The sequence below is a fragment of the Bathycoccus prasinos genome (genome assembly GCF_002220235.1).
Source record: "Bathycoccus prasinos genomic : Chromosome_12".
NCBI classification, from domain to species: Eukaryota; Viridiplantae; Chlorophyta; class Mamiellophyceae; order Mamiellales; family Bathycoccaceae; genus Bathycoccus; species Bathycoccus prasinos.
The window spans coordinates 150,591-172,837 of record NC_023997.1 but is presented as its reverse complement, the minus strand read 5'-3'; the positions used below and the strand labels follow the sequence as shown (position 1 = coordinate 172,837).

General features: G+C 46.8%; 14 protein-coding genes across 14 annotated transcripts; 5 read left to right on the top strand and 9 right to left on the bottom strand.

Annotated features, from left to right (window-relative positions):
- Positions 1–101: 101 nt before the first annotated feature.
- Bathy12g00910 (unknown protein) lies at positions 102–2,465 on the bottom strand (the record flags this gene model as incomplete). Its single annotated transcript, XM_007509920.1, has 1 exon — positions 102–2,465. One exon carries the CDS (start codon positions 2,463–2,465, stop codon positions 102–104), a length of 2,364 nt encoding a protein of 787 aa, XP_007509982.1.
- A 531-nt stretch (positions 2,466–2,996) lies between these two features.
- Positions 2,997–3,569, top strand: Bathy12g00900 (predicted protein; the record flags this gene model as incomplete). Its single annotated transcript, XM_007509919.1, has 1 exon — positions 2,997–3,569. The coding sequence occupies one exon, from the start codon at positions 2,997–2,999 to the stop codon at positions 3,567–3,569; it is 573 nt and encodes a 190-aa protein (XP_007509981.1).
- Positions 3,570–3,709: 140 nt separating this feature from the next.
- Bathy12g00890 (unknown protein) lies at positions 3,710–4,690 on the bottom strand (the record flags this gene model as incomplete). Its single annotated transcript, XM_007509638.1, has 1 exon — positions 3,710–4,690. The coding sequence occupies one exon, from the start codon at positions 4,688–4,690 to the stop codon at positions 3,710–3,712; it is 981 nt and encodes a 326-aa protein (XP_007509700.1).
- Positions 4,691–5,175: 485 nt separating this feature from the next.
- Positions 5,176–7,749, top strand: Bathy12g00880 (predicted protein; the record flags this gene model as incomplete). Its single annotated transcript, XM_007509652.1, has 2 exons — positions 5,176–5,263; positions 5,657–7,749. The coding sequence occupies 2 exons, from the start codon at positions 5,176–5,178 to the stop codon at positions 7,747–7,749; spliced, it is 2,181 nt and encodes a 726-aa protein (XP_007509714.1).
- A 125-nt stretch (positions 7,750–7,874) lies between these two features.
- Positions 7,875–8,702, bottom strand: Bathy12g00870 (predicted protein; the record flags this gene model as incomplete). The annotated part of the gene is made up of 1 exon (XM_007509870.1): positions 7,875–8,702. The coding sequence occupies one exon, from the start codon at positions 8,700–8,702 to the stop codon at positions 7,875–7,877; it is 828 nt and encodes a 275-aa protein (XP_007509932.1).
- An 82-nt stretch (positions 8,703–8,784) lies between these two features.
- Bathy12g00860 (DNA replication complex GINS protein PSF1) lies at positions 8,785–9,411 on the bottom strand (the record flags this gene model as incomplete). The annotated part of the gene is made up of 1 exon (XM_007509677.1): positions 8,785–9,411. The coding sequence occupies one exon, from the start codon at positions 9,409–9,411 to the stop codon at positions 8,785–8,787; it is 627 nt and encodes a 208-aa protein (XP_007509739.1).
- A 345-nt stretch (positions 9,412–9,756) lies between these two features.
- Bathy12g00850 (DUF250 domain membrane protein) lies at positions 9,757–10,767 on the bottom strand (the record flags this gene model as incomplete). Its single annotated transcript, XM_007509701.1, has 1 exon — positions 9,757–10,767. One exon carries the CDS (start codon positions 10,765–10,767, stop codon positions 9,757–9,759), a length of 1,011 nt encoding a protein of 336 aa, XP_007509763.1.
- Positions 10,768–10,873: 106 nt separating this feature from the next.
- Positions 10,874–11,689, bottom strand: Bathy12g00840 (the record flags this gene model as incomplete). The annotated part of the gene is made up of 1 exon (XM_007509791.1): positions 10,874–11,689. One exon carries the CDS (start codon positions 11,687–11,689, stop codon positions 10,874–10,876), a length of 816 nt encoding a protein of 271 aa, XP_007509853.1.
- A 360-nt stretch (positions 11,690–12,049) lies between these two features.
- Positions 12,050–12,817, top strand: Bathy12g00830 (unknown protein; the record flags this gene model as incomplete). The annotated part of the gene is made up of 1 exon (XM_007509759.1): positions 12,050–12,817. The coding sequence occupies one exon, from the start codon at positions 12,050–12,052 to the stop codon at positions 12,815–12,817; it is 768 nt and encodes a 255-aa protein (XP_007509821.1).
- A 128-nt stretch (positions 12,818–12,945) lies between these two features.
- On the bottom strand, positions 12,946–14,064 carry Bathy12g00820 (predicted protein; the record flags this gene model as incomplete). The annotated part of the gene is made up of 1 exon (XM_007509799.1): positions 12,946–14,064. One exon carries the CDS (start codon positions 14,062–14,064, stop codon positions 12,946–12,948), a length of 1,119 nt encoding a protein of 372 aa, XP_007509861.1.
- Positions 14,065–14,386: 322 nt separating this feature from the next.
- Bathy12g00810 (ATP-binding cassette sub-family G member 2) lies at positions 14,387–16,636 on the top strand (the record flags this gene model as incomplete). The annotated part of the gene is made up of 1 exon (XM_007509866.1): positions 14,387–16,636. The coding sequence occupies one exon, from the start codon at positions 14,387–14,389 to the stop codon at positions 16,634–16,636; it is 2,250 nt and encodes a 749-aa protein (XP_007509928.1).
- Positions 16,637–16,704: 68 nt separating this feature from the next.
- Bathy12g00800 (predicted protein) lies at positions 16,705–18,354 on the bottom strand (the record flags this gene model as incomplete). The annotated part of the gene is made up of 1 exon (XM_007509763.1): positions 16,705–18,354. The coding sequence occupies one exon, from the start codon at positions 18,352–18,354 to the stop codon at positions 16,705–16,707; it is 1,650 nt and encodes a 549-aa protein (XP_007509825.1).
- A 314-nt stretch (positions 18,355–18,668) lies between these two features.
- Bathy12g00790 (hypothetical protein) lies at positions 18,669–20,657 on the bottom strand (the record flags this gene model as incomplete). Its single annotated transcript, XM_007509935.1, has 1 exon — positions 18,669–20,657. One exon carries the CDS (start codon positions 20,655–20,657, stop codon positions 18,669–18,671), a length of 1,989 nt encoding a protein of 662 aa, XP_007509997.1.
- Positions 20,658–20,862: 205 nt separating this feature from the next.
- Bathy12g00780 (unknown protein) lies at positions 20,863–22,041 on the top strand (the record flags this gene model as incomplete). Its single annotated transcript, XM_007509672.1, has 1 exon — positions 20,863–22,041. One exon carries the CDS (start codon positions 20,863–20,865, stop codon positions 22,039–22,041), a length of 1,179 nt encoding a protein of 392 aa, XP_007509734.1.
- Between the last annotated feature and the right edge of the window lie 206 nt (positions 22,042–22,247).

The window sequence follows — 22,247 nt, the reverse complement described above, 5'->3', positions numbered from 1 at the left end:
ACAATTAGAGGCGAGCGGGGTGGTTTCTCACACCGCGAGCTTTATTTATTATTAAGTCAAATCTAAACCTTCTGAACATAATTTACACGCGCTCGCGACTACTACATCGCAAAACTGGTCCAAATCGCTACTTTTCCGTTCGCGTTGCTACCGGCTAATCTTAATCCGTCGCTCGAAAAGGAGAACGAATCCGCACAAAACGCGAGCGCGGGCGTTTTTGGTTTATCTTGCTTGGTCTCATCTTCGCCATCGCTGAAGAACGTGTCGTCCTCTCGCGTTTCGAGGACTTGCTTGATCTCGTAATTCCGCTCGTCCTGGCCTTCCTCGTTTTGCGAGAGCGAATTTTTCGTTTGCAAAATTTCGCACACCAGACCGGTGACTTTATCGCGCGGAGAGGCGACCATCGGCGGTGCGGTGGAGACTTTAGCCGGACAAAAAGAAAAACCACCGCGTTGCGACGGCATAGATGCCGTCGCAATTGGCACTAAATGGTCGCCAGACGTTCCTAAATCGACAATTCTGAGTAATCGAATTTTCCCGTTTGCCGTAGCCACGGCGAGGACGGGCGCGTTGATCGAAGCAACGTACGCGCACCAAAATAAAGCGCACACGGGCGATCGCTCTTGGCCTAAACTATTCACGTGCAAAACCGTGAGCGAAAATCCTTGGGAAGGCTTCGTCGCTTTTTCTTTCGCGTAAGTCTTCACTTTGTTCATGGCCACTTTCACGTCGTCCTTCATGCGCTTCGCCATCAAATTCGCCTTCTCTTTCGCTTTTTCTTTAATCTCTTCCGGTTTTAACGCGGACATCAAAGACTTTTTAGCGGCAGGAGCGGCAGGACTTTCAGAGGCTTCACCGTTAATTCCGTTGTTGTTATTATCGTTATTAGCATTATCGTTATTTTCAGCGGCGTGATCACCTCCCCCGCTGTCATCGCCTTCGCCGCCTTTTGAAGCCATATCGCCGCTACTGCTATTACTTCTACGCATATCGTTTTTGTTCTTCTCTTCTTTTATCCGTCGAGAAGTTGGATCAGTTTGTTTCGCTAACGACGAGTTGTTACTGCTTTTCTTACCTTTATTCAGAAGTTTCGAGATGGATAACTTCTTCGTAAAGTCTTTCCGTTCTATGCAGGAAAGCGTAAAGACTCTTCCGGTGTCGTCGCCGAAATACGCGAGTCTCCCAGACGTGTTGAAACAAATTTCTTTCAATCCAGCTTCGGGATCACCTTGCACGCGAACTCTGTCCGGCGGTTGCGAAGAGTTCACATCCGCTAACATTACACTTCGCTGTTTCGTAGTGATTAGCGCCAAGTTCGTTCTCACCGGATGTATCTTTACGCTCCTTGGATTTTCTGATATTTGTACGACAGCTTCGAGAGTGCCCGAGCGAAAATATTTCGTCGCGTTGTTTGTGTTCCCAGAATTGTTATCGTTGAGCTTATACATGCGAATTTCTTTACCTTTCGCGGAACACGCGAGCAAAGCTGAACCATCTAACGACCAATCTAAATCCGAAACGGCTTCGGTGAACACATCTTCGAGCTCAAACACGTGCGAGACACCGTGCGCGTTGTACTCGTCCATTTTCTCTTCGTCTTCGTCGTCCGAGAGAATGATTTCAGTCGTAGGCGGAGGTGGCGTTGATGCACCATCTCGTCCCTCTTCTTGTTTTTGTTCTTTTTCAATGCTCGCTACTCTATCTGCCACGGATCCTCCTTTCTTGTGTTGTTTTTTCTCGTTTCCTTCTTCTTCCTCTTCTTTTTGCTGCTGGCTAATATCATTCGTAGCGGCGCGCTTCTCGCTCGTCGCTTCTTTCGCCTCTTTGTTCTTCTCCTTCTTCTTATTTTTTGCCCTATTATCCATACCATTCTTACTCCCAAACACAATCACTCGTATTGTTCCATCTTCTCTTCCAACTGCTAAACACCTAGGAAACATCACGCTCCATTTCATCACCGTAACTTTCGCCAACGTCGCGTGGTCGCCGTCCGCGTACCCGAGAAACCGCAAGTCGTCCTCCACGTCCAAGAATATATCAGCGTTGTTATTCGTTTCCGTCGTGCTCGCGCGTATCCCTCGTTCCACGCGTTTCTTCGCTTTCGCGTCGTCGTCGTTTTCGTTCTCGTCTGCATTCTTCTTAGTAACGCTCAACTCTTTCATTTTCTGCACACTTTCTTTCATCTTCACGAACGATTTACTCGACACGTCTTGCAACAAAGTGCCCGCTTTAAACGTCGTCTCTTTCGCGTTCTTTGCGAAAATCTCTCGATTTTCTTTCGAGAAGAGTTTCTTCATTCGTTCGTTCATCGTCGCGTTTATGGGTGTAAAGCTCTTCTTCTTCGTCGTCGCGTTTTCTTCATCAGCATAATCAGCTTTACTCAAACTTTTCGTCGGAGAATCGTTCACGACGACCGTTCGGTCCAATTCTTCTCCTTCTTTGTCTTCTTCTTCGTTGTCTTCCATCTTAACGCTACTCATCAGTCCTCCTCTGCTCTTCCTCCTCTTCGTTTTGCGCTCTTTTATTCTTCTTCAGAGAGAGAGAGAGTTACAGAGTTAGAGTTAGAGAGTGAGAGTGTGAGAGCGTTGATTTTGGAACACAGACACCACCAACGACAACAACTTTTAGTATGCCGCCACACGCTAAAAACAGAGAACAAAAAGAGAGACTTTTCGTACAGACAGAGAAAAGGCGAGAAAGAGGAGAGGAATATTTTTTGCGAGAGAGAAGAGAGAAGAGTTTGAATTTTTTTTTTCGGACAGAGCAAACGGCAAAAGAGGGAGGAGACTCTTCTGGTGTGTTTTTTGGAGAAGAGACAAAGGATGAGTTTCACAGATTTTTGGAGAGAGATATCTCGTGGAACATCTTCATCATCTTCAAACATCACTTCCCCAGCACGCGCGCTAAGAATAACAACACACGAGTAGAGAGAAAAGAAACGCGCAAAACACGACGCAAGAAATAGAAACCACGCACCCCTTTAATAATAAAAAGCGATGTCGTCGACGATTTATACTCCGAGTAGTACTACTCCCGCGAGAATGATGATGACGACAAAATCCAAGACGATGAAAACGAGAGAACCAAACACTTCTTCTTCTTCTTTAACTTCTTCTTTAACTTCTTCTTTCTTTCCGACGAGAGGAGGGAGAGCGTCGTCGTCGTCGTCGATGCGAACAAAAGCGATCGACCCGCAAGTCGCGCTCGCGGTGGCGCAACAAAACCTCTCCTTGGCTTTAGTTTTAGGCGCGGAAGGCGTTCTGAATTCCCAGCGCATGCCTTCTGATTTTATCGGACGACCGGATTTGCCAAAACTCGCGCCAGGTATCGCCGGGTGCGCTACGGCGTTCGCGTTGATTAACAGCGATAACGACGTCGTCACGCCAATTGGGTTAGCGGTTGGCGCGTTGGCGTGTTTATACGTGATTAAAATTGAGTTTGATAGATTGAACGAAACGAAAGACGATCCGTTAGATTGGCCGGGACCGAAGGTCTTTCCCGGCGGTTTGTTGGTGTTTGGATTGTTGCAGTTTCTCACCAACGCGCAAGGATTCGTGAGAGAGATGTAAAATTGATGATTTAATTTGATTGTATACGTTTCGTACTCTTTGATGAATGTGTGATAAAATTACAATATAGTTGTTGTTTGTCGTTTGTTGTTCGTGTTTTGTTGTTGTTTGTTGAGACGCAGAGGAGCAGATAAAAGCGTTTACGAGCTTCTCTCCTCCTCCATCTGCGCTTTCATCGAAGCGGCTTGGATAGCCTTCTTCGCTCTTTCCTTCGCCTCTGCCGCTTTCTTCTCCGAATTCACTTTCGCAGCTTTCTCCAAGTAGGCGTTATACGCCGCGTGCGCTTCCGGAGAATCATTCTCCCCCGGTGCTATCATTGTTTCTTCTGGTTTCGCGCACGACACATTGCACCCCTCGCAACCTCCACAGTTGTTCACCTTACACGACGGTATCGTCGGCATGTTTGGTGTTCCGGTCACCTTCCCATCCTCAATCACGCAACAGTTCGGATCCCCAAGCGACTTGACGCAGTTCGTCGTCGAATCTTGCAACGTTTTACACTCCATCCCGCAGCACCCGCAGCACATCCAGTTCGCGCACGAGTTGAACGAATCCGCGGCGTAGCAACACGGCTTGCACTCGCCCAACCATCTCGCCGGCGTTTCCTCGTTCGCTTCCGTTTCTTGATTCCAATCTCTCAATCTTTTCGTTCCCCAATAGCAATCCTTGTACATAACCTTACATATATCGTTCCAAAAGAAACACAAATAAAGTTTACGCAACGGCGCGCCGAGCGGCGCCAGCCACTTCTTCGGCAACGCGCACGCGTCAAACTTCTTCCCGCCATCCGCGTACATCGGCAACGCTAATCGTTGGTACCGATCTTTCGGTAATTCCCCTCCCGCGTAGGCAATATCGTATTGCTCTGCAATCATATCTGGTGCACTGATTGTTTTGATCCATTTTCTCACCGACATGCGTCCGTGCGAGACGTAATCTTCCGCGCCCGGGAAGGTCAATTTCCTTCGTCTGTGTTGAGCGGCATCGGCTAAGCAACATCCGACGCCGATCATTATGCCGACGAATAAAATAACGCCGAAGCAGATGAAAATGATTTCTCCGGTTTCCACTTTCACGCCTTTACCGAGATCTGCTAATAAGGCTCTCGCGTGACCGCTCATCTTCTTCTTAACTTCTTAACTTTAACTTCTTCTTCTTCTTCTAATTAGAGTAGTGGAAGAATCGAATCTTCTTTCAAACGATCACTAATCCCCCGGGACGAACAGAGAAATTACCTTCTTTTCTTTTTGCGATCTTTATTCCTCAATACTCCAACAGCAGAGAAAAAGCTCTTTGATATATACGTGTGGTCCACTCTTCTCGTCGCTTTCAACGAGAGAAGGAGCGTGACAGCGAAAACAGCGAAAGCAGCAAAAGCGCTTCTCGTGGTTTGTGTGTCTCTCTTTTGAAGAAGAGATGTTGATCTCTCTGTCCCACAAAAGAAGGTGGCACGTTTACTTATTTTAGGGTTAGGAACCCTAAACATTTTTTTTTTTTGCCTCTGCTCTCTTTTTCTCTTTTATGCCTTTTTCCCTTTTTTCCCTTCAAAATTGGTACTTACAAAAAGAATGAGAGCGTTTAAAGAAGAAGAAGACCTCTGAAGGAAATGAGACGATCGGAGAGCGCTCTCAACGTGAAAGCACCCGCAGTTGGTGGAGCAGTCAACGCGTTTTTACACTCCGGGTGTGAATACGGTGCGTTGTTTTGTGTGTTGTTGTTTAATTAATTATATCTCTCGGTTCGTTTTTTTTTACCCGCACTTTTCTTACTTCCGCAAAAATCATCATCTGCGGCTTTTGTCGTATCTTTACAGACGAACAAAAGCAGTGTTTTGCTGCTTTCGTTTTCCTCTCTCTCTCTCTCTCCCTTCTCTCTCTGTGTATGTGTGTTTATAGTCCTCTTTCCTGCGCGTGCGATGATGATTCCACATCAAAAAAGAAGACGAGAGAGAGAGACACTTTTTCCGTAGAAGCAGTTAAAAGTGAACAAACTTTCCGATTGAATACCCAATTCGCTGACATCTTTTCTCTCTTTTGTCTCTCTCTTTTTCTTCTCACATCATCCTATGTCGTCGTACAAATGAAAAGGCATATTCCAAGAAAAATCAACGAAAGATGAGGACGCGTACTGCGTGTTCGTGGACGATGCGGTTCCCGGGAAGTTTGCGGATGCGGTGTTTTGCATATTCGACGGCCACGCCGGGAAGCTGAGCGCGACAAAGTGCGCGGAAGAATTTTTACAGCGAATATGCGACGCTTTGCCAGAAGACGAGAAGCCGAGCACGAGTAGCGGTAAAAGAAAAGAGAGCAATAATAATAATAATAATAATAATAATAATAGAAGAAGGAGCAGCGCGGATAATCTAAGATATCACGATATTTTATTGGACGATAGAGAAAACGCCAAACGAGTGTGGCCGAAATCGTTAGAGCAGGCGACGAGAGACGCGGCGGCGAAGATTAACCACGACATGCGAGTAACTGGAAGAGATGGAACGACCGCGTTGGTTGTTATGATTAAAAGAGCATTAGACACAAACATCGCGTACGTGAAAACAGCTTGGGTGGGGGATACGCGAGCGGTGATTCGATATAAAAACAGAACGTTCAATTTGAGCGAAGATCACACGGCGATGAATTTAAACGAACGCTCGAGGATGGGGCAGTATTACAGAGCTCGCGCGAGAAAAAGTCGCGTTTTGAAGCAAAAAGCGGACGAGTTGAAATCATTTAAGAGCAGACGAAGCCGAAACGCGAGTGTGGATGATCTTCTCACGGATTCGGATAATCCGTCCATCGAAGGCGGTTTAGCCTTTAAAGAGTGGCAAGAGAAGTCGCAAGCAGAAAAAGAAAAATCAATCAGAGGTGGATCAGAAATGCTCACGCGATTTGCCGGTGGAAGAAGAGCTTCGGAGGTGCTCAAATCTCGCAACGATAGCTTTACGCAAACCTCGGAAGCGGTGAGAGAAAGAGAACACGAGGGCAGGAACACGCCGCCACCGATAACGACGAGTTCTACCGGGAGAGATACAATAAAAATTCCAAAGAGCAATAGTGGCACAAACCTAAACAATATAGTAGTAAAAAGTGTCGTAAAATCGACTTCGGGGAGCGATTTAACCCAAGCCCAAGGTGCCGGAAACGCCGCGGCAAAACTCGCGGATTTATCTTTGAAATTACCAAGAGAAGATGCCAGAAAAGAGTTAAAAAAGATGCATGCTAAATTCGAGGAGAAAGAAATTAAGAAAACGATACGATCGCTCGCGGCGGGAGTCACTCAAGACGATTCTGCTTTTTTGAATAACAATCATAGTGGCGAAGATTCGAGCACCAACGGGAGCAGCTCAGGGAGGAAGAGTTCTTCCTTACCGTACAGCTCCTCGAGCGAAGAGTTGGAAGATTCGCGTCTAGAACCGTCCACAACGCAGAATTTTGGCGGAGAAGAGAACGAGGACGACGACGACGACATCTACGCGACTTTGTTTCCATTCAAAATTGAAGACATACCTCGAGTGCACATCGATCGTTCCGGTCTAGTTTCCTCGATGCACTCGAGAAGAACGTCGTTCTTAGCAAGAATAGAACACGAAGAAACTGGCGGTTTGTCCGCACCAAGAATTGTCGCCCGAACTGGCGTATCCTGCGCATTCTCGCGGTCGATTGGTGATTCCGGCGTCGCTCGCGCCGTCATATGTACGCCAGAGTTCAGAGATTTCACCATCGCCTGCGGAGAACCGGCTCGGATAGTTTTAGCCTCAGACGGGTGTTGGGATGTGTTTACGAGCGACGAAGCGACGTTACACATTGAATCCTTGCGTGACGCCGATCACACGCGAACGAGCGATATTTCTACGAGAGGGGGAGGTTTCCACAACACGGCAACCGTGGACGCCTCGGTCCGAGGCGGAAGCAATCACAGCGGGAATAACATGAGCTCCGGGAAAGATGGGAGCGGAATGTACGCAGATTTAAGCGTTCGATTTGGCCAAAACTCCTCGTTTCAAGAGTCTGCGCCAGGTATACCTGCCGCCCAAGCGGCTAAGAAACTCGCGAAAGCGGCAAAGCAGAGAAGATTGTATCGAAGTTACCCTCCGGACGATATTACGGTTATAGTCGTCGATATCAACTTGGCGCATTTCGAAGTGATTGATCAACCCGGATGTTCGTGCGTGGTTTCATAAGTATGATAATACTTTTGTTTTAATACCTGTACTATTGTTTTTGTTGTAAACTACCTATTCCATGTTCAATACATAACTATAACTGCTACTATAACTGCTATTACTACTTAGTGCTAGATTAATAACTACTCTTCTGAAGGAGAAATTCGAAACACGGCGATTCTCTGGTCAGGAAACAAACTCTCAAACGGCGGGGGACTCGGTGGCGGCGTTTTCGTGCCACTTTTTCGAACTTCTTCACAAACTAACCCTTCTTTTTCTAAATTCTCAAAGAAATCCACGTCCATCCCATCGTATCTGTGTTTCGTGTGCGCGTAGAGCATGAAACCGCTTTTTGTCTTTCGGCATCTGCTTCGCAACAGTTTTGCGATGACTCGCGGTAATATTTTCACTCCAGATTCGTCGTACACGAGGTCCGAGCCGAGGAGAAAATCAACGTCAATCATTTGAGCATCGTAATCGTCTTTTACTTCTTCTTCTTCTTTATCTGATAGTATAACTTCGTTCCAATCCAACGACGTCGCGTAAATCTTCTCTCGTTCCTTCGACGATAATTTTCTCTTCTCTCTGTTCGAATCGAGTATCAAATTTAACCAATCCAGAGCACCTCCCGCTTCCATCTCTGTCGCGTGAAAAGCATCGATAGAGTCGCAAAATTTCCTCACGATCGTCATCGCCAGCCACCCGTTTCCACTTCCGAGCTCTAAAACTCTCACTCTCTTTTTTGTGCCGCTACTAAACAACTCTTCTGATTTTGAACAGAGAAAATCTTTCAGAGCGACGGCGGCGTCCCATCTCTTCTGTCCAGTCGTATTGAACGTGGTCGTTTGCATGTATAAAGCGGCGTCGCCGAGATAGAAGTAATTATCGTCGTCGTCTGAATCGTCGTCATCATCATCATCATTGGGTGGTGGTGGTGGTAATGGTGGTTCAAAAGACATGTGTATTCGCATTAAAAGTTTTGGATAATGAGGAGTTGTTCGTTACAAACACGGATATGACATGCGAGAGACATAATACGAATACTAACAACAACTAAGTATCGTCCAACTTCTCCAACACCCCCTCGCTAATCAACGGCTGCGCTTCTTCTCTCCTCAACAAGTGCACGGAGTCCTTCTTCAAATCGACGACGCCGTCTTTGAAATAAATCACGCCGTGATCTTTCGTACACCGCACTTGCACTTTATGCTCCTTGGGCGGATCCCGGTCTAAAATCAAGTTCATGTTAATACCTTCCTTCTTCCCCATGTATTTGTTCAGAATTTTCGAATACTCCGTGAAATAATCTCGTTCCGAGTGCGATAAATTTTCCGAGATCGAATCCGGTAAGCCGACGCCTAACGTCCATCGTAAACTCTGGATTCGTTTCACGCGTTCGTTGAGATAAATCATCAGTGCTTTCTTGTTGCGTAAAATCGAGTGATGGTGCGTTTGTATCGCCGCTGTTATTCCTTCTTGTTCTTCTTTTCCTGTGACTTGCTTCAACTTTTCCGCTAAAGATCTGTTTTCCTGATAATGCGCTTTCACTTCCTCTAGTATCGACCGCACGAGCTCGTCGTTATACGGTGGAATCGAGGACGGACTCGCGCTCGATTCCACGGACGAGGCGATTTCTTTCACCAACTCCGTGGCTTTTTTCCCGAATGATGTGGATGACATTTGTCTTCTTTATCTCATAAAAATAAACAAAAACGCAAAAAGCCGTCGTAGATGTATATATATTCTCTCTCTCTCTCTCTCTCTCTGTGTGTGTGTGTGTGTGTGTGCGTGAAAGAAGTCCGAAAAGCGTGAGCGAAAAGATGTTTACCAAACAGGATTCTGACGATTTTTTGAATAATTTTTCTCTGCAAAGAACAGACAAATCACACAAATTCTTCGTACGTAGTGTGTGTGTCTCGAGTGTCTACTGTGCGTGTGTTCATAATGTAATAGCGTACCGAGCAACTTTCTTTTAATTAGGCGTGAAATAAATATATATTAAGTGTTACAATCATTGTTTAATAATTACGCGGCAGACTTCTCCGAGGAGGACCCCGATAACAACGGTTCCTTCTCCAACGCCTCCCTCTCTTTCGCTTCTTGCTCTTTTTGCGCGATTTTCGCAAAGTTGTACCAAAAGAAGCCGACTAAGACGATCCCGTACCCGATCGCTTCGACGACCGTGACGACGTCGTGATACACCGCCATGCCGTATAAAATCAACAGCACAGATCGAGACATGGAGAGAACTTTCAAAGTCAACGACCCGGCGGCTTTGATGACCCCCAAGGAACACAGGTTGGTGAAGAAACCGAGACAGCCGGCCAAAGCGAAGAGGTGCGGTTGACCTTTCACCATTCCCCACGCGTCTTTATCTACCATATCTTGAAACTCCAAAGCCGCGCTCGCCACGAATAAGAAGAACAAAGACGCCGGGGAGATGAAATATAAACCTTCCCACATGGAAAAAGATTTATTGGCCAACAAAAACTGCATCCACGCGCTCTTCGCGGCTTCGCTCAACTCGGCGACGAGAATGCACGTAAAACCAACCGCGGTGAAAGAAACATCTCCCCAGGCAGCCATTAACGTCCCAACGACGATGACCAAAATCGATAAGAATACCCGAGTGTTGAACCTATCCAATCCCATACCAGTTAATAACGCGAACAACACCACCGGTCCCATCGCTTTACACATCTGCAAAAAACTCAGCGAGAGATAAAAGTACGCGGTATTCCCAGCCGCTAACGTCGTCGCTTGGAAAAACCCAATCGGTGACACCACCATCACGTATTCTTTCAAACCCATCTCAAACTTATCTTTTCCTAACTCGATGACGTTAAATTTATACAGCAACGCCGTCATCACCCATCCAAACGCGACTCCTAAGGACGAGAGGACGATTGGAAAATGGAACGGCGTGACCGATAAAATGTATTTGTTCAACATGATAATCCCAGCCGCGGAGGCTAAGTAACCCGCGCCGTAAAAGACGATGGACCAGACCATTGAAGTCGTGGATGCTGCCTTCATCTTTTAATACTATTATGTGATAATACGCGTCCTTATTCTCGTTCTTCTCTGAGGGAAAAGAAAGAATTTTTCCCTTTCTTGGGGCGCGGCCTTGTGCAACCCTAAATCACAGTATTGCTTTCCTTTTCGTCAGTTCGAGCAACTGTTCGAGCTTGGCGCACTTGGCGGTCAACGCGTCGACTTTGACGGTCAAACGAGATATCGCTTCGTCTTTCTCCTTTATTACCGACGACGACAACAAAGATGATTTTCGAGGATGGTTTTTTTCTTCTTCTTCTTCCTTTATCGTCGCTTCCTTTAGAGAGAGGAGCTTCGTCGTCGTCGTCGTCGTTTTGGTTTCTTCTTTGTCTTCTTTTTCTTTTTCGTCGTCGTTCTTCTCGTCGTTTGCGGATGACTGCGCGAGCCTTTGCTTGTGCGTATTTTGTTCTTGTTCTTGTTCTTGTTCTTCTTCTTCTTCTTCTTCTTCTTCTCGGTCTCCGTCTCTTTCGTCCGGGTGGTCGAGAGACATAAAATCATCCTCCACGGCGGTTTTAATCTTCAACAAAACTCTCTCCGCCGCGTCCTTCTCGCTTCGTGCGACCGCGCTCATCTCCTCTCTCGTCAACTCGCACCGTATTTTTGGACTTCTCAACACTTTCGCGTTTAGAAGTTCCCAGTTTTCCAGTTTCCCTTTGAAGCTGTTTTTGATCGGGTAGTTGTGCATGGATATCATCCTCGCAGTATTCGAACGACGACTGAAAGAAGAGGAGGAGGAGGAACACGTAGTTTTCATTAAAATCTCCGCGCATAACACCCCGTCCGAGAAGTCTCTCGCGAAGTGCTTCTTCGGTTTCGATTGCAGGTTCAACCGGTCGATCCAGACGTAAATTTCCATTCGCTCTCTTTCCGTTATTTTTTTTAAAGTACTCCTAGAAGTCGTCATCGTGCGAAGAAGAAGAGTGGCGCGTACTTCAAACGGTACGCTCGCGCGTGAGCACTCGTTCGCGTTAAAAAAATGTGCGCCGCTGCTTTATCGTCAGTCCGGGTGTGTGTGTGTGTGATGTAATGTGACGTGTTTATTTTTAGCAACAACACATGTGAAGCATGCATGTTTGACTTTTTTTTTTTTTGTTTTTTTTCTGAGAAACGGCTTTTTCACAGAAGAGAAGACAAACGACTGCTCTTTCTGAAAATGCTTCAAAAATCATCATTTCTTCGGTCCGGTTGTTCTTTAAGAAGCACGACGACAACAACAACAAGAACAAGAACTCACTCAGAAGAAGAAGACAAAAGAAGAAGAAAAATGGACCCGCTGGCGACGACGGAACGTTTCGAGCGCGAATTCAGAGAGGCTTTGTCTTTTAACTCTTCTTTGTCTTCTTCCTCTGATAAAGTCGTTAAAACCAGAATCCAATTCGCTTTGGAGGCGGTTTTGTCTGCGACGACGCCTCGCGACGTTTACGACACAAAAGATGACGAGCACTACCCTTTCGACTCAGACGAGAAAGAACTGGAAAAGATTGAAACTTTGGCAGAGTTTTTCTACCAGTGCGCATCCGTCGACCTTTACCCGCACGCGTTCGATGTGCGCTTGGAAAATGTCACAAACTCCTCGTCTAAAATGTCTTCAATAAGTGAAGAAACGAAAGCTTCGTTACGAAGCGCGTACGTGCGAAACAAAACAGAATTAACCAGAGCGTGCCGAACACTAGCGGAAATGGAAGACGAGAAAACGACGGAGCAATTGGAGAAGATCGAGTGGCGGATGAGTGCGGAGACGAGCTCGAGGATGCGACAGAACAGAGGACGACATCGAGAAGGAAGAGACGGACGGGAGGAGGAGGAAAGCGAAGGAGTAGGAGGAGACCGGTTGCGATACGTGGTGAAAGTAACCCTGAGAAGTGTGGGCGAGAAGAAGAAGAACGCGGCGGCGGCGAAAAGGAGGGTGGAAGTTTTCGAGTGTTCGTACGAGACGTTGAAAAAGCTGAGCGAGGACGTGGAGAAATGCCGGGAGAAGAGCGAGGACGCTCGAGCGAGACGGATTCGACGGTTCGTGAAACGACCGACTTGATGTAATAATAGAAGATTAAATGAATAGAGAGCGCATAGAAGAGAATAAGTTAGACGACAAATAGCGGCGAGTATACCAGTTTTTAAAGCATATTTATAATAACGTAAATTTTCCTCTTCTTCTTCTTCTTAACCGAGCGCGTCCGGAAACACGACGTAGTGCAAAGTCTTCACGATAATATACGTCACCGTAAACGCGACGAAATATCGCGAACAAAACGTATCAAACACCTCCAAAATCTCTCTCGTTTTTCTACTCACCGTTCCGTACACTTTCAAAGGAATCGCTATCACGCTCGCGCCTTTTCTAAATTTCGCGATGCCGCTCGTTTCGTCCGATCTCTCCTTGTCCTCTTGCGTCGATTTAATCTTCTCCATTTCCGTCGCGTACCGGGTGCTAATTTCCGTCGTTTTCTTCTCTCTCTCCGACGCGCTCATGTTTGCATCCAACATTACTTTTTTCGTCTCTTCCATCTGTTTCGTCATCAACTTCTCAAACTCTTCCTCTCTCGCTTTTCTCACGTCGCCCGGGCTCATAAATCCGAGCAAACCGCCCATACCTCTCGCCACCAATCCTACGCTCAAATCGTGATAGATGGCTAAAATCGCCACAACTTTCGTGCTTCCCAACAAGATAAAATTCGCGCCGACGACAAACACCACCCCGGCTAAATACGTCTCCGACGTCTCGTGTCTCGGCAACACCCACCCTAACCCTTTCGTTTGGACGAACGGTATCGCCGTTTCTCTCACGAACGATTCCAACACGCACAACTCCGTTCTGACGCGAATCAACACGTCGTTAATCAGCGGTCGATAATTTTCAATGTTACTATCCCCAGCCAAGGAAAGCGCGAGTCTTTGACCGACTCGAAAGACACCATCGGATGCTGGACAGACTGGCGAGAAGTTCGCGAACGGGTCGATGGATTGTTGCGAACTCGCGGCGAACGCGTTTCCAGCCCCTTCAAAATTTTGGAGGAGGAAACCACTCCCATTTGTACCAGCGGATACGCTGTTGATATCTGTGGTCAATCCAACGTACCCAACAGTCGTTGTCATCACCATCATCCTTGTCGCTGTATTTAACGTCTCGGTATTAGTATTAGTATTACTTCTCCCAAAATCTTCCTTTTCTTCCGAGAGGAGGAGAATATCCAGCGGGTCGAAGATATTCGCATCCTCATCGTCGCGAGAATTGTCTTCAACAGAAAAATATAAATGTTTCCCCGCTCTTCTCGTCACCATCGTCCTCCTTAAAGCTTTAGTATTCTTTAAAACGCTTCCTCTCGATCTCGTTTTCGTCGCGTTACCACCGGGGAGTTGAACTCGCGTCCTCGCAGGGCACGTCGTCGTCGTCGTACACGGCATCATCTTTCTTGATGAATACTACTCCTACTACTCTTAATAATATAACAATAACAATACGACGAATGTGAGTGACTCTTGTTGTGCGTAATAAAAAATGAAGCAAAATCGAGACAAAAACAACAGAGACAAAAAACTTTTTTTTCTTTCTTCGAGAGAGCAAAAAAAAAACCAATTAATTTCTCTCACGCAACAAAAAAAAATGAATGCATTCGTCAGACAGAAGAAGAGACACACACGAGATAAAAAAATGACGTTGATGAAAGAAGAAGTTCCTCCTCCTTCGGCGGAGGAGTGCGCGAGAGTGTGGCAACTGGAGTACGAGACGCAGACGAGGAAATCTGTGGACGCGTCTTCGAGAGGAGGGAAAGGAGGAAAAGAGAGGAATGGTAGCGGTACTTTTAATAATGGAAAGAACTTTCACGAGGCGGCTGCCGTGGAGGCACTGATGACGATGACGGAGAGAAAAACGACGCACAAAGGGATATCGATCACGTGGCGAAACCTAACGTATACGGTCCAGATTGGCAACAATAAGAAACAGAAAACGAGTAAAAAAGTTTTGGACGACATGACGGGCGCGGCGATGCCGAGACATTTCGTCGCGTTAATGGGTCCGACGGGAAGTGGGAAAACGTCTCTGCTCAACTGTCTCTCCGGTCGAATACCGAAGAAAGACGGGACTTTAACCGGGGAGATTTTAGTCGACGGGAAAGCGAGGAACGAGAAGATTTATCGAAGCAGACAAGTGGCGTACGTGATGCAAGAAGAGTTGTTGTTCCCTCACTTGACGGTGATGGAAACGTTCATGTTGCACGCGAAGTTGCGCTTGCCGCAAAGCATGAAGATCGAAGAAAAGACGAGGTTGGTGAGAAGTTTAATCTTAGAGTTGGGGTTAAAAGCGGTGGAAAATTCAAAGATTGGAAGACCTGGGGGCTTTCCGAGAGGGTTGTCCGGTGGAGAAAGGAAGAGAGCAAACATTGGCATAGAAATGGTGGCAAATCCAGAGGCGTTGTTTTTGGACGAGCCGACGAGCGGGCTCGATTCTTTTCAAGCGCAGAACGTCGTCAGAGCGTTGCAAGATTTAGCCGCGCACGGAAGAACGGTCGTGTGTACCATCCATCAACCTCGAAGTTCTATTTTTAAGTTATTCGACCAACTTTTGTTAATAAGCGAAGGGAAGATGTTATACATTGGCGATTCCGAGAAGGCGGTGGAGTACTTCGCGAAGTTATCGTTCATGTGTCCAGATTTGACGAACCCGGCAGATTTTTTCATGGACATTACGAGCATGGATCGAAGATCAGAAGTGGCGGAGAAAAATAGCAGAGATCGTTTACGATTGTTCGCGAATAAGTGCGAGGAACGAGAGTTGGGCGAGAACGCGGTGAAATTAGCAGGCGCGATGAACTCCTCCTTGTTCGGAAACGGAAACGCCGGCGGCGGCGGTAGTGGTAGTAATAATAGTAAAAATAGAAAGAAGAAAGGAGAAGACAACACTCTCGTGAACGAGTACCAAGGACGAGGCGCGAATTGGTTTCAACAATTCGCGTTACTCATGGACCGCTCGTTGCGCGAACAGAAACGGAACGTGATTGGCATATTCGTTCCAATCGTCATCGACGTCATTTACGCTTTAATTCTCTCCGCGTTGTACAGAGATTTAGGAAAAGATCAACAAGGCGTGCAAGACAGAATCGGGTGTTTGTTCTTCATATGTTTGAACGTTGCGTACACGTCTGCACTCCCTGCGATTAACTTGTTCGCTGGAGAAAAGGCAGTCATAGGGAGAGAACGCTCCTCCGGCGCGTATTCGTGTTCCGCGTATTACATTTCCAAGTACATCGCGGAACTTCCAAAACTGTTGCCGAGGTTGTTCTTCTGCGCGTTGGTGTATAACGTCGTCGGGTTCCGCGAAGGCGCGGAATACTTTTGGACGTTCGTTTCCATCATAATCTGCGAAGCGTTGGCGGCGCAGGCGTTGGGCATTTTCATGGCGGCGTCGTTACCGGTTGGCGCGGCGTTAGCCTTAGGACCGGCTTCGATTACCATATTCACCTTGTTCGGCGGCATTTACTTAAACGTCGATTCCATCCCGAAAGGCGCCGGATGGATAAAATACATCGATTTCATTTATTACGCGTTCTCCGCGTTAGCAGCGAACGAGTTTGGCGGCGACGTGAAATTTACGTGTGTAGAAGGAGAAATTCGGTGCTTGGAGAACGGGAGAGAAATTCTGGAATTGTATTCGTTCGAGAACGTGAAAGTCGGGACGCAAGTCGGCGCGCAGTTTGGTTTGCAGTTGGGCATTCAATTTTTAGCCTTTTGGTTCTTGAAGAGAGGTCAAGAAGCGTACATGGCGTTGAACATCCCCCGAGAGGAGGTCAATAAAAGCGTGAATAGTGATGACGATGCTACCGTGAATACGAAAAAGAGAGTGACCAACGCGTAAATAATATGAATTTTTTACCAAGTATTATTGTTCAAAGCTACTAATTATGCTGCTAGTATTATCAATCATCATCGATTTTGCACTTCCATTTGTAAATGCCGCAAAGCGTTCATGGCCTCCTTCGCCTCCTTGGAATCCTCGCCCACTCCTTTCCTGGCCACATCTAAAGCTCTTTGCGTCACGTTCATCGCGTCCGAGACTTCGCCGAGCTCAAACATGACCCGTCCTAAAAACAGCAACGAACTCACGCCGTCTTTTAATCCTTCGGGATCAGTAGAGCTCAATCGACAGTCTGCCGCGGCAGAAAACGCCAGAGCAGCTTGCGTGCGTAACTCCCGATCGAGTTTTCTCGCGTCGTCCGATTTTCCGTTCTTCCCGACTTGATAAAACATCGAGCACGCGAGCATGTGCAAAGCGACGCCTTGCGTGCTCGGATCGTGCGCGAGAAACCTCGACGCCGTTCGTAAAGGTCTCGACGCTTCTTTGTATTGATCAAAACCGAAAAACACTTGTCCCAACGCTAATAAAATAGAACCGACGGCTTCGCATCCGTCTACTTCCTCCTCGCCTTCCGCGCCTTTCTTAATTTCCCAGTTATCGCCGATTTTCACCACGGCTTCGTACGTCCCGACTTCGATTTCGTCGCCGACAAACGGATCTCGCGGCGCGCCTATTAACCCATTTTTCTTGTTGCTGCTACTACTGTTGTTATCACTATCCTCTTTCGTCGTCGCATCTTCTCCGTTTTCTATGAAATCAATCACGTCTTTGCTCACGCCGTCTTTCTTCTTCCCGTTTTTACTTCCTCCTCCTTCCTCGTCGTCGTCGTCTTCCAACAGCGCTCGGTGCCAAGACACGCCCTCGTCGTTAAACTTAATCCTTTTAATCTCCCCCAAAGTGTAAAATCCAGGCAATTCCACCGCCCCAGCCGTGGCTGCCACCGCTCTTTTTAACAACTTGGTCGCGTTCATCTTATCCCCGGCCCTGACGCACGCCTGCGCCGCGCTATCAATCGCTTGACTTAACTGCGCCGGATTGGCGTCTCGCCTCGTTCCGTGCGCTTCTAATCTCGCGCACGTCTCCACGAACTTTTTCGCTCGATACAAAGCCGACTCTTTAAACTTGCTTCTCGCTTCAAACCCGTTCGCTCGTTCCCCGCAATACGACGCCGTCGCGTTCAACAACTGCACGTCCGACTCCCCGTTCTCCTCCGCGACGACAATTCTCTGCTTCCAATACTCCATCACTTTTTCCCACTGCTCGAATCGCTTCCTGTGTCGATTGAACAAGCACTGGTGTAAAATCTTCTCGCTCAATTCCACGATGTTCCCGTATTCCTCGATCGCTTTCGCCGCGCCTTTGTAGTGATTTTCCGCTTGGTCCAGTTTCCCCAGTTTCGCCTCAATCGCGGCGACCCAGGTGAACGCGTCTCCTAACTCCGGATTGTTCCCGTCTAACAAAATTCTCATGTATTCCGGAACGTCCTCGTCGAAGTGTTTGGCTAAATACACCGCTCTTTGAAACACCGCCTCGGTGAGTTGCGCCACCGGAGGGCCGAGTTTAAACAACATCGCTCCGCAGTTCATCGCGTACTTCGACGCCACTCTCGGTCTCCCCGATTTGCTGTATTTGTCGCACGCGGCTAAGAGCATGAGCGCGCGTTGGCGATCGAGCGCGTTCGGGGGGATTTGCATGATCGCTTCCGCTATTTGATCCATTTTAGTATCTTTCTTCTTCTTCGTAGTGTATTAAGAGTAAGAGTCGTAAGAGTCGTAAGAGTCGTATTTATGACGATTATGTAGAGGACGAGATGGAGAAAATTTTGGCTTCAATTAAAATTGCTCTCGTCTTTTTTTTTCCTCTCTTACATTTTCTTCAAAAAGGAATAAACACACATCAGGAGAGGAATAAATAATAAAAAATATGGACAGCGAGAAGAGATGTAATACTACTACTACTACTACTCGTTTAATAATAATAATACAAAGATGATGATGATGATGATGCGATTATATTGTTTTTGGCATTTTTCTCACGCAGTAGGAGCAGGAGCAGCAGACGCCAAAGATGCTCTTCGCATGACGTCTTTGGTTTCGTACCGAGTCAAACGCGCTAACGAGTCCAAAAATTTTTCCTTGGTTTTGCGAAGCGCCAAGCGGAGTTCTAAGACGTCGCCCTGCGCGACCGCGGATTCGGTTTTTGCGCTCACTAACGCGCTGACGTGAGAGTGTAAAGCTACGTTTGTATCTTGCAGCTCTTTTTGGCATCGATCGAGCTCTTCCCTCGCTTTCATGGCTTCTTCGTTGGCGTCTCGAATTTCTTTGTCGGCGCGTTTTTGCAAGTCTTTGCGTAAATCGGTGGCGAGCATGGTCGTTTCTTGCACGACGGAGACGAGTTGGGATTTTAAACTCTCGATTTCGGTTTCGCATTTGGCAAGTTCGGTTTCGCAGGCGGTTCGTTCCAAGTCGCGTTCGGATTCTATTCTATGAATCATAGCGTCTGTTTTCTCTCGCTCTCGCGAGATTTCCTCCGCGGATTTTTTCACGACGTGTTCCAACTGAATGATTTGCTTCTCTTTCTTCTCTAGCGTGGTCTTCAATGCGGCGATTTCTTCCGCGTATTTCGTCGACATCGCCGTCGTTGTCGCAATTATGCTGTTGCTCGTTTCGAGAGATGCGATATTTTCATCGTTCGCCTTCTTCTCCTCTTGTTTGTTTCTCAAGGCGACTAACGCGGCTTCCAAGCTTTGCGTTTGCTCTTTTAAACCTGACGATTCCATCTTTGCCTGCGCGAAATCAGCCTCTAACCGTTCTAATTTACGCGTCTGCGTTTCTAACGCGCGACTGGATTCAAACGCGCTCTTCTCGATGTCTTTTTGTCCTTCTTCTTTCACTCTCAATTCGTCTCGCATGGCATCGATTTTCCTCTTCAATTTCTCCGTTTCCTCTTCGTGTTGCGTTTCGAGTTCGACGCGGTCTCTCGTCAACTCGTCGTTTTTCCTTCTTAAATCTTTCGCTTCTTTTCGTAACGATTCCAAGACGATGGTCGTTTGTCTTTGTTGTTCTGCTGACGCTTTTTCTCTCGCCACGGCTTCTTCGTTCGTCACGCCGTTTGCGATTATTGTATCCGCTCGGTTATTCGCTAATTCAGGCGTCGAACATTCGCCGATGGGCGACAGATACGAAGTCGTCGATAACGAGCGCTTCACTTCGGACGTGTTGAATTTTCGTAGCGGCGATGCACTCGACGAGACTGGCGTCGTTGTTATCGTTGTTTTTTCTTCTCCAAGCTCTTCGTCGAACCCGGACAAATCTTGTTCGTCGCCGTTCGCTGCGAATGATGATGGTGGTTCCGTTTTCTCATTATCATTCGTCGTTGTCGTCGTCATATTCATCGCGAACGGATTCATATCGTTATCATTCTCCATACCGTTCGTATCATTGTTCGTCATAAACGACGCCGACAAATTCGCGCTACTTATAAACGACAATTCCGTCATATCCATTTCAGAACGTCTCGACGCTCCGCCTTTCGTCCAGTTCTTCAACCACGTCATTCGCACTTTACACCTCACACGCGTCACGCCGTTGTCCATTCGCATCTCGTGCGTCGTCTCGAACCCGTGTTCGCTCAGAGCGCTCGTGTCCGTGCAAAACTTGCTCGCATCCAAGATTCCTCTTGCGAACGTCGTGCTGTTCCCGCAGGCTTGTAACTTGACGTTGTACGCTTTCGGCTCGAACTGTCCAGTGTGTTCTCGGTATAAAGTCACGATTTGCGTCAGCTTGTTGTTGTTCGTATTTTCTTCAGTTTCCTCGCTCGTGCTCAAAAAACTCGCCGAGTTCGTGTTTGCATCGACGAAACCTTCGCTCGTGAGTGACACTTTGGCGCCTCTGGTGAGTAAAACTCTTACAGAAAACACGTTTTGTGGGAGGTTGATACACTCGATGTCGTAGACATCGAAGCGGAATTTCAACTGTTGCTTCGATTTTCTCTCCTTGTGCTTTTGCAGTTTCGCGAACATTATTCGTGTTGTTTTTGCTCGCGATCAGAGTACAAACGCTTTTCTTAACTCTGCGTCGACGATTTTCACGAGATTAGTGTGATACTACGAATACTACTGCTTAAAGAAAGCGCAATAATACACGTTTTTATGTATCAGATGAGGCAAGATTTGTGAGAACAAATTCAAAATTCTCCACTTGTTTGTTGAAGAGATTTTATTTAAAATGAACATTTCGGACGAGGAATACGAGGAGTTAGAATCGTATTTCCAACTCAAACTTAAGGATAAAGAGGAGCAACTTCGTCACGCGCTCCAAATGCGGTGCGAAGCGGAAGAGAAGGCTTTTTTTGCGGTTTCAAAAGTGGACGAGATTAGGGGAAATTGTAAATTAGAAATCGAGAAATGGCGAGAGAAAGCAGAACGCGCGTTTATGATTACCGACGATATCGACCACGCGAAGTGGAAGGAAGCTTTGATAAAGTTTGATTTGATCGATATTGATAGTGAGGATGATGATGATACGAATAATAAGAAGAAGAGAGGGAGTAATGCTACAAAGTTTAATTTGAATTCGATGGAGTCTCTGGCGGAGTTCAGGTTTGAGTTTCAGTCGAACGTTTTACTGTTGAAGAAGACGAAAGAGGAATATTTGCGGATGGAAAAGACGCTTTCAGCAATGGAACAAGAAAATAGAAAGTTATTCTTAAAACTGAAAGACACGAACGCTCTGTTGAAATCTGTGCGAGAGGAAGACTTATCGGACGCGACGAAACGGAACGAAGCGTTACGACGAGAAAATTTAACCGTATCGCAAGAGTTGGCAAACGCGAGCGCGAGTTTGAGCGAAACGAAAGCGGAGATGATGAAATGGAAACGGACGGCGGAGATGTTGATGAAAGAGGAAGAAATAGTGAAAGCAGATATATTCGACGACGAGAACGAGGAAGGGAATGGTATTACATTTGGTGGGAAGCAATTGAGGATGCGCAAAATGGAATTGAGTTTAGAGAAGGCGTTGGTCGCCAAGGAAGAGTTGGAGAAAAAAGTGAAACGGTTAGAAAGTGAAGTTCGAAAGGAAGAGGAAGAGAAGGAGAGGGCGTTGAGAAAGGAAGAAATCGCGAGCGCGGCGTTAGCGGCGTGTTCGGTACCTTTTCCTCCTTCTTCTTCTTCTAAAACGACGAAGACGACGCAAACATCGGCGGAAGCGAAACATGTCGTTAAGCTTTCGGCGGCGTCTCACATCGCCGAGCTCGAGAAGAAGATTGAACAATTGGAACTTCGAAACGAAATTCTGACCGAAACGCTCGAGAAGAGCGAGTACGAGTACGCAAGAGAACTCGCTTTGATTCAATCGGAGCACGAACGAATGCTCGCAGTAGTTTCGAGAGAGCATTTGGTTTGATATTCTTATTTCCTCGCGCGCGCACGTACAGTAGTAGCATTAGGTGTTTGCTTTTTAAAGCAGCAGTAGAAAAAATAAAACGCGCGATACTCTATCAGGATTTGTATCCGTGGTACCTCACAGAAACTCGTGGATGTGCATGTAACAGTGTCCAAAGTAACAATAGTGACGGACGATAACAACAATAACAATAAGAAATAAGAGTA